This window comes from Artemia franciscana, chromosome 5 (assembly GCF_032884065.1).
Source record: "Artemia franciscana chromosome 5, ASM3288406v1, whole genome shotgun sequence".
Taxonomy (NCBI): domain Eukaryota; kingdom Metazoa; phylum Arthropoda; class Branchiopoda; order Anostraca; family Artemiidae; genus Artemia; species Artemia franciscana.
This window is the reverse complement of record NC_088867.1, coordinates 29,632,948-29,651,763: the sequence shown is the minus strand read 5'-3', so window position 1 is coordinate 29,651,763 and position 18,816 is coordinate 29,632,948. Positions and strand designations below refer to the sequence as shown.

At 35.9% G+C, this 18,816-nt stretch overlaps 1 protein-coding gene across 1 annotated transcript in view; it reads right to left on the bottom strand.

Annotated features, from left to right (window-relative positions):
- Positions 1-18,816, bottom strand: part of LOC136027234 (speckle targeted PIP5K1A-regulated poly(A) polymerase-like) — a 30,677-nt gene that overhangs the window by 4,077 nt on the left and 7,784 nt on the right. The window contains exons 2-3 of the mRNA XM_065704291.1: positions 6,339-6,564; positions 2,419-2,740 (exon numbers count right to left, since the gene is read on the bottom strand). Of these exons, the coding sequence (XP_065560363.1) occupies positions 2,419-2,740; positions 6,339-6,564 (548 nt within the window). The remainder of the gene's footprint in view (positions 1-2,418; positions 2,741-6,338; positions 6,565-18,816) is intronic.

The following is an 18,816-nucleotide window of genomic DNA, read 5'->3' as shown; positions in this document are numbered from 1 at the left end:
GACTGGCAGGATCGATAAAAAATGCTAGGGTATACAGAGGTTCTGTTATTGATGTTAAAGTACAGATCACCATCTAGTAGTGGCTAGGGATAACCTAAAGCTGAAATTTAGGATGGGTATATTTCTAGGTTTAGGGGGAAATTTACCTTCCGGGAAGCTATGACGTTGGTAAACTCCAAGATGAGAATTTAAGAGAAACTTACGAGGAACAGTTGAATAACAAACAGAAACAGTCTAAAACTTGACAATGTAGAAGATGGATGAAACAATTTTAGGAAAATAGCTTGTGAAGTGGCTGATGGCATCTTTGGGAAGAAAATTAGAAACGAACCTAGGAATATTAGTGAAAATGCTTCTGTTTAATAGAGAGGAGAAAGGACTTGTACAAGAATTATTCGAGTGATAAATCAAATGAAAATAAGAGGAATGTATTAAAAGTGGAAAAAATATCAAAATATAAAAGCGTGAAGTGGAAGCCAAGGATAAAATCGCTGAAGATCTGGAAGATGCAGCAAGAAGACATAATATTAAAATATTGTACTGGTATGTTAATAAATTGAGAGAGAATGGTCAATCTGAACTTGCTCCAATTAAAGAAATGAACTGGGCCACAATTAGTGATAAAGGAAGAGTTGAACAGAGATGGAGAGAACATATTGAGAATGTGCTAAAACCGTGATAGAGTTACAGGAAAAGATACAGAAAATAACGAAAAAGTTTGTGACATTTTGGATGTGAAGGAAGACCTATTTTATGAGGAAGAATTACCAAAAGTACCAAAAGGATTAAAAATTGAAAAGGCTTCAGATCCCGATATTATCGTTAAAGAATTTTTTGAATTATGTGGTTATGAAGTGAAATACAGAAGATTTTTGAAAAGAAGGAAGTACCTAATGATTTTAGGAATTTCTAGATTAGAATATTGGAAGCTACAATGATGACAGTGGTCAGGTATAGTTTGGAGGCGTGGGCTCACCAAAAGACGGAGGAGGATTTGCTAGATATTTTCCAGAGAAATTGCCTACGGATAAGCTGTACGATAAGTGTGGTTCAATCCTGCTCTCTATGGCTATAATGAAAGAAAGTTTGAGATGGCTAGGACACGTTCTGTGGACGAAGAATGACAGTTTGCCAACTATAATCCTTGAAAGCCAACCGTCTTGGGCCAAACAAAAAGCATTTCGTCCCCGAATGGGACGGGAGCATGTCATAAGGAAAGATTAAAGGGAAGCTTGGGAGGGTGTAAAAGGGGAGGCTTTCAAATAGATTAGGATGAAGGAAGAGCGTAGCTGTGTTGGCCTCAGACGGATTGGTGTTGCAGTGAGTTATTAATAGTAGTAGTAGTAGTAAGAAGGAAGAAAGAAGGTAAATCCTTGTTTTGTGCGCTTCTGCGATAGGAGAATTTTTCCTCGAAAAATGAGAAGGGTGATTCATGGGATTTATATCTTAGCTTATGAGCCTATTTGTTCAATTTATTTCTGTGCACAAAACTTAAGCATCTTCATTTGAAAAATATTTAAATTACTTTGAAAAAAATGTTTAAGGCGTTTAAAGTTGGTATTTGAAGGCTGTAAAATGCAGGAGTTTAAAGTAATTTGTTCTTTATTCTAGTCTTTTGTCCGCTTTTTTTCTCTTTTGGTAGTAGCAATCATGTTATTGTTCAAATTATATTTCTCCTTCCTTTTTTCAGTCTTGAATCCTGTCAAAATATTGAGGTTTACTACACATCGTCAAAGTTGAGCATTTGCTAAGCAAGAATTTCAGGCCCAGAAAATACCCATCCTATTGTGGGAACAATGCAATATCTCACCCGAAAACTTTATGTTACGGCAGATAACACTTGATGTCTCTCCTGCCTTTTCATTGGCACGGTATTGATCTTCATTGATATAAACTTATCTATATAACTATTTCCCAATTAGGCTTCGCAAACATATTTTATATTTGATAAAAATTTACGTCACGCAAAACCTAAGCCGTGAAAAAAAAGAAGACTGGTTTTATCTAACTTTTGGCGAACGCTGAAGGCACGAATCGCTTACGGCTAGACGGGAAAGATTATTTAAACACAAAAGGGTGAAGGATCAAAGGGAAAATGCAAACAAGTCATTAATTCATCATAGAAATTTCTAATGAACGTAAATTTGTAGAATAGAAATCAGGTATTCATAATACCTAAAGAGGGGAGATGAAAAAGAGTTCCCGTTTTAGATCTGGCCAATAATGCTATTAACTAAAGAAAGAAATGGAAAAGACCATGAATGTTTGGATGAAACATTTTGGCAGTTCAAACACAGCTGTTTTAAGTATCATATTTCATCATTATCTGTTCAGTTTAAGTTTTGTATTTTACGATTCTTCACAACTGATGAAAGAACAGCAAAAATTCGAACAAATGTGTATCTTGTAATGAGTCACCTGATAAGAATGAGCATTTGTTTCACCCGAGGATCCAACTCTGACAACGTCCTCAACAGCAATGAATTGAACACACCACAACAAACGGATGACTGAATATCGCCTTTGATGCCAGTTGGTCCATGCACAAATTTGACAATTGGTACCCGGGCGAAGGGGATTGCTTCAATATCGTGGAAATTCCTATGTCGTTCCAGTGCTTTTCTGACGCGTTTTGCAATCATTACATGATCAGGATATATTCCGCCTGGCAGTAGTCGAAACTTTTTCTTTTTCTTTGGCAAACCTTCTTTTTTCTGATCTGCATAGCGAATAAAAATGTCTGAAAAAAAAATTTTTAACGCAGGAATGTTAGAGATAGAGCCACAGAGTCTGTGCCTGCCATTTGAACAAGTTGAGGCAGCAAATAAGCAACGTTAGAAATACTTGAGCTTATCAGTAAATAATAAGTTATGTTATAAAAGTCATTCTATAAAATTAAACCGATTTCACTCAATCTTCAAAAATTTATTGAATTTTATATTCCTATGACAAACTGTTTTAATAGTGAGCACCCTGACCTATAGTAAAACATCTTCAATCAATTATGAAAACCAACACAACTGCATTGACAATGAAGAAAGTAAAACAGTTCAAAATAGGATGAAACCTTTTTATTGACAGTGAATAGATATAAAATTATTTAACTGGATATTTCGAACACATATACAGGGCTCATCATTTCATGACAATGAAAATTTAGGGCAGGTTACAGTAGAATTAGAATAGGTTACTACAATAGTGTTTCGTATTTCAGAGGAAGATCAAGATACCAGGTACCATGAATTGCTCACTAAGTCACAGAAAATGGGGACCTTGCCAACGTAACTAGAAGTTACATATTTTCTGATTTTTTTTTTTAGGGGTCTAGCCATTCTAAGTCTGAAGTCTTCAAAGTGCAAGAACTAATGTCAAGTATCTAGATATTTCATATGATGAACACCATTTTCTTTTTCTTCTATCACTTATGGTTTATTGAAATCTTATTTATGACGTATATTTTAAATTCAAAATTTCAGTTTGTAAAATAAAGGCATGTACGGTAGGCGTCTTCTCAATTTACTAGCCGCCTACTTCGAAATATCCGATAATATACTTATTGTCGCTAAGGCATTAATTGTGTATATTTCATGCTCAACGAGCTATATCTTTAAACAAAAAATGAAGTTGCAAGTTAGGATCATCAGGATGAACACAATTTTTTTTCTTTTTTTTACTAAAGAAAGGACATGGATGTAGATATTCACAATCTGTGGTTCGCTAAATACAGCATAAACCATGATAATTACCTTATGGGAAGCACCCAATATTTTGAATAGCCTACACACCCTTTGATCACAGTGGGAGGTGGGCTAGATAGGTCCACCCCCCTCCCCAGTCATCTTTGATCAACAGTGAGCACGCTCTGTCTCCAGCCCCTTTGGTCAGCAGCACGCATGCTCCTTTTCTCACCCATTTTGTCAACAATGTGAACGTTCTGTCTATAATTCAGTGTCGTCAACTCTCTTTTGTCAATCCTAGATTCTGTCTTTGACCCCCCCCTTTTTTTGTCAAGAGTGCGTGTGATTCGTCTCCAAATCTCTTTATTCTGTAATAATGGGCAATATATCTGTAATAATTTTGTCTTTGATTCATTTTGGTCAGATAACTATCCTAAATCGAAATGATCAAAGCCCGAATTTACCAAATGGTGTTTTATATCATATCACAGAATTCAGGAATAACAAATACGTAGTGACTAAGTAAATCATTCACTAATAGTGAGAGATTTCCACCCGAAAAGGGTATAAAAGATTTGTGAGCAAAGGGCACCAATCGCACGAGAAAACAGAAGGGGGTAAACCCCCTAGTTTATAGAATACCTATTTTGGCATTTTCATTGAAAATAATTTGTTAAAAAGGAAGTCCCCCCCCATATTCTAGATTGTCAATCTGTATTGTAGGAGGAGGGAAGGGTAGGCCCTTGCCTCTCCAAAATCTTCAACTCATTGTCCCAAAAATTAAAAACAACAAACACAAATTTCTTGGATTTTGTTTCCTTTTCACTAACTTGGAATTAAAGATTTCTGAGCATGTCTATACATATAAAATCATACGTATTTATGTCTATGAGTTTGTGTCCTGTATGCATTACTACACTTTTCATTCGATTCCCAAGAAACTTTAGAAATTGCCAAGTAAACTCTTGCAAATGTTTTAGGTATAAAATCCCCCCCTTTCTAAGGCCTGCTTAATACTTTTCACGCTGACTGACATTAGAAACTCCTCAACAAAAATATTTGACAGTCCTTTCCAGTTACATTATTCACCTTTTCTGGATATTCAAGTAACAGGTAAATTAATTATGAATTCTATATCTAACACACTTCCGAAATTATGATATCTCTTTTTCAATAAATTCTCTGAATTTGGTATTCAACCAAATTTTTCAAATAATTTTATAGCTATTCTACATGAGGAAAAAATTTTCCAAGGGGTATTGTCAAGGAGGGTCTCCAGGAGAGAATGGTCCACGGGGAAGTTTTACAAATACTTGTAAATTTAAAAATACGATCATATTAATACACTGAGGGAGGGATCTTCCAAGGAAGATAAATTTCCATGAAAGGGAGTTTTCTGCCGGAAGGGGGACTTTCCTTGAATTTCCTTTCCTTTAAGATCGTAGCAACACAAGATGGGTAAGCTAGTTGCTTTGTCTTAACCAATCTAACAATAAGGCCAAATCTTTCAGCAGGCTCCAAAATTACCGCAGCCAACTGATTATGACATCCTATATTTACTCAACTTTCAGACGTGATTTTTTTTTAGGAATATTATTTGTATAACAACATTTTGGCAATTTTCTATCATAATCAAACCTAGAGAGAAACTTGAGTTTTGTTTTTCAGCAAAATTGGAGTGGTTTGAAATAAAAAAAATATATAATTAACTTATTACAAAGTTTTCCTGATCTAACTTTGATATTAAATTCAAAATAAAACTAGATTTTTTTCTCTCTCAAGTACAGCTGTGCATGATAATATTTTGAAGTTGTAGTGTCTACAATTTCAGAAACTTCACTTTGAAAATACTAAAAGAATAATAAAGTAAAACTGCAAGTGGTAAAACAAATAGTTATATTTTTTAATTTGGAATAAACACTTAGGCTACACTAGAAATTACTAATTTTTTTTAACAGATCGGGTGGGTTTTTTCCTTAGTTTCATAGGCCTACCAATTAAAGGCTCTGAATGGAATTTGTTATAGAAGCAATCATTATACTTGGAAAAAGGTAGAAAGGCAACTCAAATTGTATGTTTATTCTTCAGCTTATCTTATGGAACATTGACAAAATTTTTACTCTTTATTCTCTCTTTACTTTTTACTCACATATTCTTTATTCACTTTTACTCTTCACTCTTATTCTTTTAAAACAGTTCGGGTGTCGTTGTTTTTTCTTAGTTTATAACACTCAAATTTTGCCATAAGAAAAAATTGAATAAACTATTATAGAAAAACTGTCCATGATAGAAAAATTCCTTAAGGGGATATAGGATCAGCATAAAAAGCAGGATTTGAACCAATTACTCATTTTAATAAGCAAAAATTATGTTCCCATCGTAAACACTGAACAATTAATACAACACTAACAACACGATTCATGAAACTACAACATGATTCTAGGATTTTACAGTTAAAATCACCCTTTCATGCTCCATAAAACTAAAGAGAAATGTTTTAGTTCCTTCCTCCTTCTGAAAACTCTGAACAAGAAATTTTTCTTACAAGAATATTACTTTTTCCATGCAACATAACAAAAGTACACGTTTTATACTCTTAAAAAATTATTGCTAAGAAATTTTATATACAAAGATATTCAAAATGTATGACTTGTATCTTACCATCTGGTACATCTAAATACAAATCTAAGTCAGATTCATTAAGGCAGAGCCCTGATAATGTTGAGCCAAAGATATACAATCTAGAACCTTCAATTGTCTTCTCTAGAACTGTTTGGAGCACTTGACAAAAGTCATTCCGTCTGCTGTATTCTTCTTCAGGCAAAGATATTCTCTGCATTAAATAACTTATCTGCTCATTCAATGGTTTTGAATTGTCAATAGTTTCCTGAAAATTAAATAATAAATTCTAATTCAAAATGCTGCTTGATTGTATCACGATGAATACAGGAATGACAAATGTGTCCACATTAATTGCACACTTCCAAGACAGCGCATGATTTTCCATGATAATAAAGGAATTTTGCAAGGAATAGTCTTAAATGATTAAAAGCTAATCATCAAACATTTTTGAGGTCTCAATATGACTCTCCTAAATGAAATGCACTACATAGGCTTATATATTTTACAGGCGGTGCTTTGATTGTTACTAAAATTAACTTAAAATAATTTATGAGTTTGATTATTACAAAACTGAGGCTAATGTTGAGACAAGTACTTCCAAATGAGAAGACATCAAGTACACATTTCACAAATGATGGCAAAACCTGCTTTGTTAATTTTTTTTTGTCCGTTTTTTATGCAGAGGATTTTCAATCTGTAAGAATGGAAAGGCAAAATTGAAGCCTTTGTTGTTCCCAATGCCACCTCATCCTAATACCATACACATACAAATAACATGCCACTTCTTATTCATAATCATTAAAGGTTGTTCTTCTCATGATATTGTAAGAATTTTTTTGCCAGAGTAGGTGGGCACCAACTGAAAAACTAGGGAATATGGTAAGATATTTAATTTTAAAAAATGTCTATCACAAGCCCCAAAGGACCAAATTCGTCTTTTAAAGTAAAAAAAAACAAAAAAAACATAAAATAGCACAACAACAACAAAAACTGGTTAAACAATGTCAAAAACAACAAAGTCAGAAAGGCAAAGCCTTTTAGTAAAAAAAGCAGCAAAATGCAAGAAAGTTAAAAAGGTAAAAACTAAAAAGGTGAGGTATGATTAGCATTAAAAAGGTTTAAAAGAGAACATTTCTCCTTTTCTCCTTCTGTCTCTTTTTTTTTTCTTTTTTTTCTTTTTTTTTGTGTTTGTGCTGTAGCATTGGTGATTTCTCTTTTCATGATATAAACAAGGGGGAGGGAACAAAAGAGGAAAATGAACATAAAACTTGGGTATTACCAGTACCAAAGAAAAAAAAGGAAAACTAGCGGTTTATTTTATCGGTAATGAATAGGACAAATGTCTTTTCATACCTGGAGGTAAAGCAACGGATAGGGGACAAGATAGGAACAGGTTCAGAAACAGTATGTGACAGGTGATGTCTGGATGGGGAGTGTCTTTAGGGGAAAATGTTTTCCGTGCGAAATTTTATTATTGCATTTTTTCCAATGCCTTTGTTTGCATATGACATTGCATTGCTGGCAATTCTCAAGATGGCATAAAGAAACTTTTAAATCTCGCGTTTGATTACCTGGATCTTAAAAGATTGCAATTAAATGTTGACAAGACAGAAATTACGGTTTTAGTAACGCAATTCTCCCTGGTTGAAAGCCAATGCTATTTCCTATAGCATTGAAAGACATAACGAGATTTCCTCCTTTCTCATTGGCTCTATTGCTCCTTGAGGGGTGTGCCAGAATATTTAAAGACTGTTGACTTCCTTTCAACATTACGACCGGATTTAAAGGGAAATTGAAAGTTATTTAGCCTTTTCACATGTCTAATTGGTAATAGCTGAACATTGGAATTTGGTTGGTAACAAGTCAGATAACAGTTTAGCATTTGAATTTTCACAATGAACAGAAAAAAAAAAATAAAAATAAGAACAAATAACGGATGGGAAAACCTGAGACATCGGTAAGTTCTATCTCAACGATATAGTAGAATATACTACTTTTATTCATTTATATTTACAAGTTAAATTTTTATCAATCATAGATTGCAAGGTCTGCTCCTTGCAATTATTCAGTGTTTCCACTTCATGATTTTGAAAACAATTAGATGCGAATAAAATTCAAGGATTTTTCCTAATTTTATAAGAATAAAATTAGGGGACTAACCAAAGAGGTTCTACTAAGAAAAAAAAATACATAATCTAATTATAAATTATAGGACAGACAATATGATTTTGTCTGGGCTTGAAATAGTCTGCCCTTGTTCTATGTTGCCTGAAAGGTTAATGCAGTGAACATTGTCGGTTGCAAATCAATAGTAAATTTTTGTCACATACCTAACAAATCAATTTGACTTTCATTTTCAAAAAGGGTACTGGCCCTCTCAAATAAAATTACAAATGGTGGCTATCACTTGCCCAAAGTTCAGCGCTTCATTTTGATCAACTGTTAAAATTTTTGGGTGCGGTAGGAAGGAGGCTCTTGGTCTTCACTAATGGGCCTATACCCTTTGTCTAAAAACCCACAAAGAATTTTTGCAACCCGCCAACAAGTATAGTCAACATTGTCTCAGTCACAAGTTAATCCATTTATTGCCATTTATCCACCCACCTGGCTAACTTTTTTTTTTTTACTCGACTTGACTTTATTTACATAATAAACAAAAATAAAAACTATAACAGATATAAATCACTACGCTAGGGAAAAATTTAATTTTGCTAACGCGCAACGATTAGCTAAATAAACATTCCTAAGGGCATCCTAAAATAAAAAATATAAAATAAAATAAAAAAAACCTACATAAATGTTCCTTGAAGCATTCTACACTAACTAAAGTAATAATGAAACAGACAAAAGACAATCATCTTCTCTCAAACACCCCCGGGGTAACAACCTTCGTCTAAATACAACTCCCTCCACCCCAACCCGTTCAACCAGCTCCTCCCTCCAGCCCTAAAACCACCTTCAATCCACCCCTCCCCCCAAAAAAAACAACTAATTCCCCAACAAATACTCTTTTAATCTTTTTTAAACTGTTGAAGGTGTTCAACCTCCCTAACACTCACAGGAAGTAAATTCCATACAGAAGGGCTAAGATACTTCAAAGAAAAACCAGATCTTACACAATTTTGAATATCTACAACCAAGTCATCACATCTTCTTGTATCATGCTCATGAACAGAACTTCTAAAACGGTAAAACTCATTAAAAGTTTCCAGGACTAGCTGACAATTAAACACAATTAAACGCAAACATCGCCGCTTGATAGTCCCTTATCTGTCCAACATTAAGTAGCCCTAGAGACTTAAAGCATGCACTGGTGTCTTTTACATTTTTTACGTATTTCCCAATTATTCTTGCTGCTTTATTTTGTAGAACTCGCAGACGCTTGTAATTAACATAAAAACTGCTTCTCCAAACTTAACATCTGTATGATATATATGGGTAGATTATTGCAAAATATATCGTGCGAAGAGTATGTACCGGCAAAATATGCTTCAGTCTTCTGAAGATGCCAGCTCCACGTGCAATTTTGGCGGAGATAATGTTGCTATGATGCTTCCACGATAGATTAGAATCAATATGGATGCCGAGGTACTGCAGTGATTTAACTTGTAAAATAGGCTTTTCACCTAATAAAACTTTACTACTTACAGCAACAGAATTACGCACTCTACAGAATGTCAGAAACAAGTTTTCTTTACATTAACACAGCAAACTTAAACTTGTAAACACCTCTAATCTTTTGAGAGCATTCTGAGCTTTTACTATTAAATCATCGACGGATTTTGCAAATACTGTCAGCACCATGCCATCTGCAAATGAAGTAATACATGTATCCTGCAGATAAACGCACATCATGTCCACGTAAACTAGATAAAGTAAAGGGCTCAACAAAGACATTTTGCTATTTATAATGACAGATATTGTCTTATGAGTGTCCACACCAGGTAACAACTGCTTTACCCCATAAAGTACAAGTCTATCAAGCATAAACTCTTGATCATAATTATACAGCTTTTTTTTTCTATTCGACCAATTCTCTCCTCCAAATTTTCAATTTGAGTTCTCAGACTACCTAGAGCCTGCTCAATTTTTGCACACTTTGGATTAAACTCGAGCGTGACTGAATCATAAACCTGGCTTTATCAGTTCATTACCCTCTTTGTTCAATGACCTTGGGTCATTGAACTTGTCAGTAACTTTCTTTGTTATATTTTCCAGTAGATCACTTTTCATCTTCTTCAGCTGGGCTTCAGTTGTAGCTAGTTGCTCGTAAATCGTGGTGGTACTTGAAGACACCGAGTTAGACCCTGATTTAGCTCTTGCTTCCAGGGCTTAAAAGGTCTTAGATAGAGTTTTCGTAAATTTCTGGGGTATTAGCAAATTTTTATGACAGTTGGTATTTACCAACTGCCATAGTGACACATAGCGGTCGCAAATTCTGTCAGTCTGTCTGACAGAATCAGTCTGTCTGTCTGTCCCGGTTTTGCTAGTTTATGCACTTCAAGATAATCTAGGAGGATGAAATTTGGCAGGCATATCAGGGACCAGACCAGATTAAATTAGAAATAGTCTTTCCCCCATTCGATCATGGGGGGGGGGAGTGTGGGGACAGTTAATTCAGAAAAATTAGAAAAAATGAGGTATTTTTAACTTACAAAGGAGTGATTGGATGTTAATGAAATTTCATATTTAGAAGGACCTCGTAACTCAGATGTCTTATTTTAAATCACGATCGGATCCAGTGTCATTGGGGGGAGGGACCGGAAATCTTGGAAAACACTTAGAGTGGAGGGATAAGGATGAAACTTGGTGGGAAGAATAAGCACAAGTCCAAGATACATGACTGACATAACTGGACTGAATCCATGCTCTCTGGGAGAGTTTGAACTTTCAAAGGAGTGATTGGATCTCAATGAAATTTCATATTTAGAATTTTTCTAAATATTTTTCCGGTTACCTGACATAACCGGACTGAATCCGCGCTCTTTGAGAGGGTTTGGGGGGGGATAATACGGAAAAATTAGAAAAATGAGGTATTTTTAACTTACGAACGGGTTATCAGATCTTAATGAAATTTGATATTTAGAAGAATATTATGCTTCAGCGCTCTTATTATAAATCCTGACCAGATCCGGTGACAGTGGGCAGAGTTGGAGGGGGAAACCGGAAATATTGAAAAACAATTAGAGTGGATAGATTGGGATGAAACTTGGTGGGAAGAATAAGCAAATGTCGTAGATACGTGATTGACGTAGCCGGACTGGATCCGCTATTTTTGGGGGAGTTAGGGGGTCCAGTGGTTTGGCAAGTTCGGTGCTTCTGGACGAGCTCGGACGATGAAAATTGGTAGGCGTGTCAGGGACCTGTACAAATCGACTTGATAAGGTCGTTTCCCTCGATTCAACCATCTGGGGGCTGAAGGAAGAGGAAAAATAAGAAAAAATGAGGTATTTTTAGCTTGCGAGTTGGTGATCAGATCTTACCATATGCGCTCTTAGCTCTTCCAACCTCGTCACAAGTGCCATATGAGCTCTCAGCTCTTGTTTTTTTTTCAGGAAGAAAAACTTGCCCAAACAAGAAAGTTTGCCAGAACAAGAAAAATTGCCAGTGTCTCCAAAATGTTCCAGGCTTTCCAAAACTCCCAATCCGAATTTGATTATTATAGATGATTCTACGGTTAGTAAACATACGGCATCTCATAGCTCTTGCGATTTTGTTTCGCCAGAAAAAAGCTTTGGAATATATTTGTCTGGAATTCCAGATGTGAATTCTATAGTCAACTTGCGTCATGTGGTTAGTGAGTTTATAGAAGCAATAAAACATCAGTTCAATTGCAAGGACGGGAAATCAAAGCTTCGTGTAAAAGAAATGAAAAACACTGGATTCCAAACAAAGCTCATTATTATCTGTCAAGACTGTGGCTGGAAAAAGCTAGTAGAAGGTGAGCCGGAAGCCTCCCTCACTACTGTAAAAGGATACTTAGCAAATTTCAGTGAAAAGATATTAGGTAACAAAAAAGAGAAGATCGACAATATACGAGGCGACGTGAACGTGAAAGCTGTATGAAATATCATGGGGGCCGGAGGAGGCTACACATCTTTGAACGAATTATGAAGTGCATTGGGAATCAAAAATATGAACCCAAAAACGTTTATGAAGTTAGAACACATAGTTGGTAACGCGTGGATGGATGCACTATCAGATGTCTTAGAAGAAAATGGTCGTGAATCCCTGAAATTAGCCATTCGTGAGGACAGGTTTATCAACGACTTTTTCTGGACTAAGTTCATCTGTGATGGCGGCTTGAATAAACGCAGCAAAGGACATGATTATGCTGCAAAAGGTTGTGTTGGGGTAATCATTGATGCCTTTACAAAGAAATTATACGTAGGAATAAGAAATAAATATTGCCACCTCTGCTTCAGCTCAAAGAAGGCAAACCAGAAAGTGAAATATCATGTTTGCTTTATGAACTACAATGGTTCATCAACGAGCATGGAAACCGATATTCTTGTTGAAGGTTTTCGCCAAAGTGAAGCCATGCCTAACCTTCAGTTTTTACAATATAACGGAGACGACGATTCTAGTGTTTTTTAAAAGCTAAGACAAAGTGTTTCCTACAGATCATATATCCAAAAAGAAGAATGTGCCAATCACGTGACCAAGAACTATACAAAATACCTCCATAATGTTGTGAAGACAAGAAAAGAGATGTACAGCAAATTTATTTCAAATGACATAATTCTAAAGCTAACCAAAAATCTACGAGGTGCAATAAAAAAGAACTCGGCTGATGGTGGGTCTGCCAAAAATCTAAGACAACTCTTACGAAGAGGCCCAGAGCAGGTGTTTGGTAGTCATAAACAGTGTGATTCTGACTGTGCCAAAAAGAATATGTTCTTAAAAACTGTGGAGAACCGCTATAATAACCTTCCGAAAAATATTTTGGAGGATGTAAAAGCTGGCGCGGAAAATGTTTGTAAAAAAGCGGACTTATTAACAAACAATGCAACGACCAATCTTGCGGAAAATTGTATGTCTGTTGCAGTGAAATTCATCAGCGGAAAAAAAAAATAAGCCGCTCAAAACTTAGTCATACCATGCTAGGATAAGTGGAACAAGTCTATCCTACTCCTTGGGCCCGAAATGGCAATCTTCTACGTGGAAAAAAACATTTGGCTACAGTCCTTGTAAAATAAGATAAGAATACACGGTGAAAACTTCCAATCTTCGGAAACGGACAAAAACAAATCAGAAAAGATACTACACAACCATGGGTGGGAGATATATGGCCAAAAAGAAAGAGAATCAGAGTTTGTCTAAGGGTGATCAAAATTACGGACCAAATTGCAACAAGCCTGATATGAATCCCGAGGAATTTAAAATCGCAAAGGCTGATTATGTTGCAAAAACATGAATATGGATGGAGTTAAACTACAGGAGATCTACAAAAACATAAAGGGGCAAAACAATAACTTAATATTTGAGAAGAACAAAAGGATTACTACCACTTATTTTCATTGAATAGCTTCTCGCAAAAAAAATATACTCAAACCACACCCATAGTCAAGAATATCCATAGTAAGTAAGTAAGACGGCCCTAAACCCTTAAGGTCCAAACCGGCAGTGCTGATCTCCGTTTCATGGCCCTTCAGCCAGTACGTGCAATGGGGGGGTTGGGGGCCCTTTAAAGGAGATCAAATGGGACTACTCGTTCATCCAAATATCCAGTTTCTTGGAGCTTCTCTTGATGGTCACTTCAAAAACGGCACATCAGTTGAAGTGAAGACTGCCCATAATATTTCCAAAGGAATGACCATAAGGGAAGTGGCAGCCCAAAAAGGATTGGTAAAGAACATTTTCCTATGGTCACATAATTTAAAATTGGAGTTAAAAATACTATGCTCAAGTTCAAGGTCAGCTAGAAATCACCAATCAAGAAGAATCCCACTTAGTGGTATATCACCATGAGCATGACGTAGAAATTTTAACTGTTCCAAGATCAAAAAAGTATTTTTGTCCATATTACCAAAGCTTCAGGAGTTTTGCAGCGAGTGTTTACTTCCGGAGATATTAGACTCATGGTTGATTAGAAACATGCCACTTAGAGAGCCTGCCTTAGTCCAAGCTGCAGCATATCGCGGAATTAAACGGACTTTGGAGCCAGAAGAGAGTGGATGTGAGAAAATTACTTGGTCCGACACTGAAAGTGAGTATTAAAGTGGATTTCCATTGACATGCGACATGTGAAGAGCATTAACATGCGAATAGTTTAGGGGTCATAATGTATTTGTAGCAGTGCTTTCAACCATAACCTATTAGGGTTGACTGAATAGTAGACTATTATAGGTTAACTATTAAGGTTGGTGAATAGCATTAAAAATATAAGTAAGCAAGTTCTATTCGAGAAATTTCAGTCTTCTGTCGAAATCCAAACCATGTTGATAAAAAAAAAACCCTACTTAAAATTTCTTTCAAATGACATAATTCTAAAGCTAACCAAAAATCTACAAGGTGCAATAAAAAAGAACTCGGCTGATGGTGGGTCTGCCAAAAATCTAAGACAACTCTTACGAAGAGGCCCAGAGCAGGTGTTTGGTAGTCATAAACAGTGTGATTCTGACTGTGCCAAAAAGAATAGGTTCTTAAAAACTGTGGAGAACCGCTATAACAACCTTCCGAAAATATTTTGGAGGATGTAAAAGCTGGCGCGGAAAATGTTTGTAAAAAAGCGGACTTATTAACAAACAATGCAACGACCAATCTTGCGGAAAATTATATGTCTGTTGCAGTGAAATTCGTAAGCGGAAAAAAATAAGCCGCTCAAAACTTAGTCATACCATGCTAGGATAAGTGGAGCAAGTCTATCCTACTCCTTGGGCCCGAAATGGCAATCTTCTACGAGGAAAAAAACATTTGGCTACAGTCCTTGCAAAATAACATAAGAATACACGGTGAAAACTTCCAATCTTTGGAAACGGACAAAACAAATCAGAAAAAATACTACATAACCATGGTGGGAGATATATGGCCAAACAGAAAGAGAATCAGAGTTTGCCTAAGGGTGATCAAAATTACGGACCAAATTGCAACAAGCCTGATATGAATCCCGAGGAATTTAAAATCGCAAAGGCTGATTATGTTGCAAAAACATGAATATGGATGGAGTTAAACTACAGGAGATCTACAAAAACATAAAGGGGCAAAGCAATAACATAATATTTGAGAAGAGCAAAAGGATTACTGCCACTTATTTTCATTGAATAGCTTCTCGCAAAAAAAAATACTCAAACCGCACCCATAGTCAAGAATATCCGAATTAATTCTAATTTCAAATCTATTCCAATGCTTAGGGGAATTCAACTGGAGGCTTTTGTTCTGACGGCGTACGAACAGAGAAAGGGGGTATCATTAATCAAAGGAGATAAGTAAGTAAGTAAGTAAGTAAGGCGGCACTAGACCCTTAAGGTCCAAACCGGCAGTGCTGATCTCCGTTTCATGGCCCTTCCGCCAGTAAGTGCAATGGGGGTTGAGGGCCCTTTAAAGGAGATCAAATGGGACTACTCGTTCATCCAAATATCCAGTTTCTTAGAGCTTCTCTTGATGGTCACTTCAAAAATGGCACACCAGTTGAAGTGAAGACTGCCCATAATATTTCCAAAGGAATGACCATAAGGGAAGTGGCAGCTCAAAAAGGATTGGTAAAGAACTTTTTCCTATGGTCACATAATTCAAAATTGGAGTTAAAAATACTATGCTCAAGTTCAAGGTCAGCTAGAAATCACCAATCAAGAAGAATCCCGCTTAGTGGTATATCACCATGAGCATGACGTAGAAATTTTAACTTTTCCAAGATCAAAAAAGTATTTTTGTCCATATTACCAAAGCTTCAGGAGTTTTGCAGCGAGTGTTTACTTCCGGAGATATTAGACTCATGGTTGATTAGAAACATGCCACTTAGAGAGCCTGCCTTAGTCCAAGCTGCAGCATATCGCGGAATTAAACGGACTTTGGAGCCAGAAGACAGTGGATGTGAGAAAATTACTTGGTCCGACACTGAAAGTGAGTATTAAAGTGGATTTCCATTGACATGCGACATGTGAAGAGCATTGACATGCGAATAGTTTAGGGGTCATAATGTATTTGTAGCAGTGCTTTCAACCATAGCCTATTAGGGTTGACTGAATAGTAGACTATTATAGGTTAACTATTAAGGTTGGTGAATAGCATTAAAAATATAAGTAAGTAAGTTCAATTCGAGAAATTTCAGTCTTATGTCGAAATCCAAACCATGTTGATAAAAAAAAAAAACAATACTTCAAATTTCTTTCAAATGACATAATTCTAAAGCTAACCAAAAATCTACGAGGTGCAATAAAAAACGAAAGGATATTGGAGCAATAGTATATAAATATAAGTGAATAGTATATAAATATAAGTAGTTTCAACAATTTATTAAATAATCCTAATGGGTTTCCTTCCTCCCTTACCTGTATTTATGACCCCAGGGCAAGGGTGCCCAATGTTTATTATGTACCTCCAGGAACATATCACTTTGGATGACATTAATTTAATAGTATATGCATTACCTCGCAAAGAAAAGTATATGATTACCCTGGTTCCAAACCGGGGTAGTCAATCATTTATGAACGAGCCAATAAATCATCAACTATAGGAGATAATGGGGAAAAATCAAAATATTATAAGATACAACACTATTAGGAATAAAATGAGATCCCGTGGAACTAATATGGATGAATAGCCTATTACTTTAGATTAAGAAAAATAATGTTTATACATTTTATAGGCCTGCAATTGGTGTTTCTTTACTTTTAAAGGCCTAACTGTTATCTGCTTTGTAACCTACCAAATTCCAATTCCGTATGAAGGTTACCAATTATACATGTGTTTAACTTCCTTTTAAATCTGGTCGTAATACTCGGGAGAAGTCAACACTCTTAATGATATTCTGGCAAACTCCTCAAGGAGTGCTTAAGCCAACGAGAAAGGAGGAAATTATTGATATTAAAAATTATTGCTAAAAATCATCTTTTATAACTACAAACTTAAGAATCGTTGAGATTATTTATCGGTATAAGATCTACAAAACAACACAAAAATGAAAGCTGTATGATAAGTACAACCCTTATAAATAGTAAAGGAAGCATATTTTAAATGGCCAATTTAAAAAAAAAACTGATAATAATAAATAAAAAAAAATCATGGCCAAAAATTTTGGAATCTTGTGGCAAATCGAGAGGCTACTTTACAATTCTCTATCTCTTATAAAAATAATTTTATTAATACTTTTAAAAATTAGAGGTGTCCCCGCTAACTAATTCTTTATGAAGCTCTAAAGAAAAAAAATGCAAATTCGTCAGGCCTATTCATGTTAAAGCTTTCAATGAAGCCACAGTATTTTTCATCAAAGAATCTGCTCATGTCTGTTGTTAATATGTATTTCACTGCTATGGAAAAATAGCATTGGCTTTCAACCAGGGAGAATGACCTTAAAGGTAGTTAATGGTCTAAACCAAAACCTGGCTTATAGTAAATGCCTGGTGACCAGAATTTAACACCCATAAATGCAAGGTCATACACTCTGGAGCAAACAGCCCCCAGAGCCAGTACTTTGTCAAATCTAGCAATGGTTCTAAGCAGCCGCTCACAACCAGTCACTGCCAAAAAGATCTGGGAGTCTTGGCTGACAATAAGCTAGAATTCAACCTACACATGCAGTCTATTGCATTTAAAGTCAATCAAACTTTTGGTACAATAAATAGAACAATCTGCATTAGCTCCTCAGAAGTGATTACTACTACTACTACTACTAATAACTCACTGCAGCACCAAGCCGCCTGAGGCCAACACAGCTACGCACGCTCCTCCTCCAACCTAATCTATTTAAAGCCTCCCTCTTTACACCCTCCCAGGAAGTTCCCATTTCCTTTAAATCCTTATTTATGACATCCTCCCAACCCAGACAAGGACGACCTGCTTTCCGTGTAGCCCCAGACGGTTGGCCAAAAAGGACAATCTTTGGTAATCTGTCATCCTTCATCCGTAGAACGTGGCCTAGCCATCTCAACCTTTCTTTCATTATAGCCCTAGAAAGCGGGATTGAACCACACTTTTCGTACAACCTACTGTTTGAAATACGGTCAGTCAGCCGGGTACCCAGAACAATCCGTAGGCAATATCTCTGGAAAACATCTAGTAAATTTTCATCTGCTTTTCGGAGTGTCCATGCTTCAGAGCCATATTTGACCACTGTCATCACTGTAGCTTCCAATATTCTAATCTTGGTTTGTAGGCTTATCTTTCTATTCTTCCAAACTTTTTTTAACTGTGAAAAAACACCCTGAGCTTTAGCTATTCTACTTTTGATTACTAAGCTCCTATTACCAAAATTGGAATTGTGTTGCGAGAATTGGTTTCGTCTGGGTTTTTTTTCTATGCTGCTATTCTCAGCTTATTCCTGGAAACTAGTAAGGGTCTAACCTTTGCGGTTTTTACA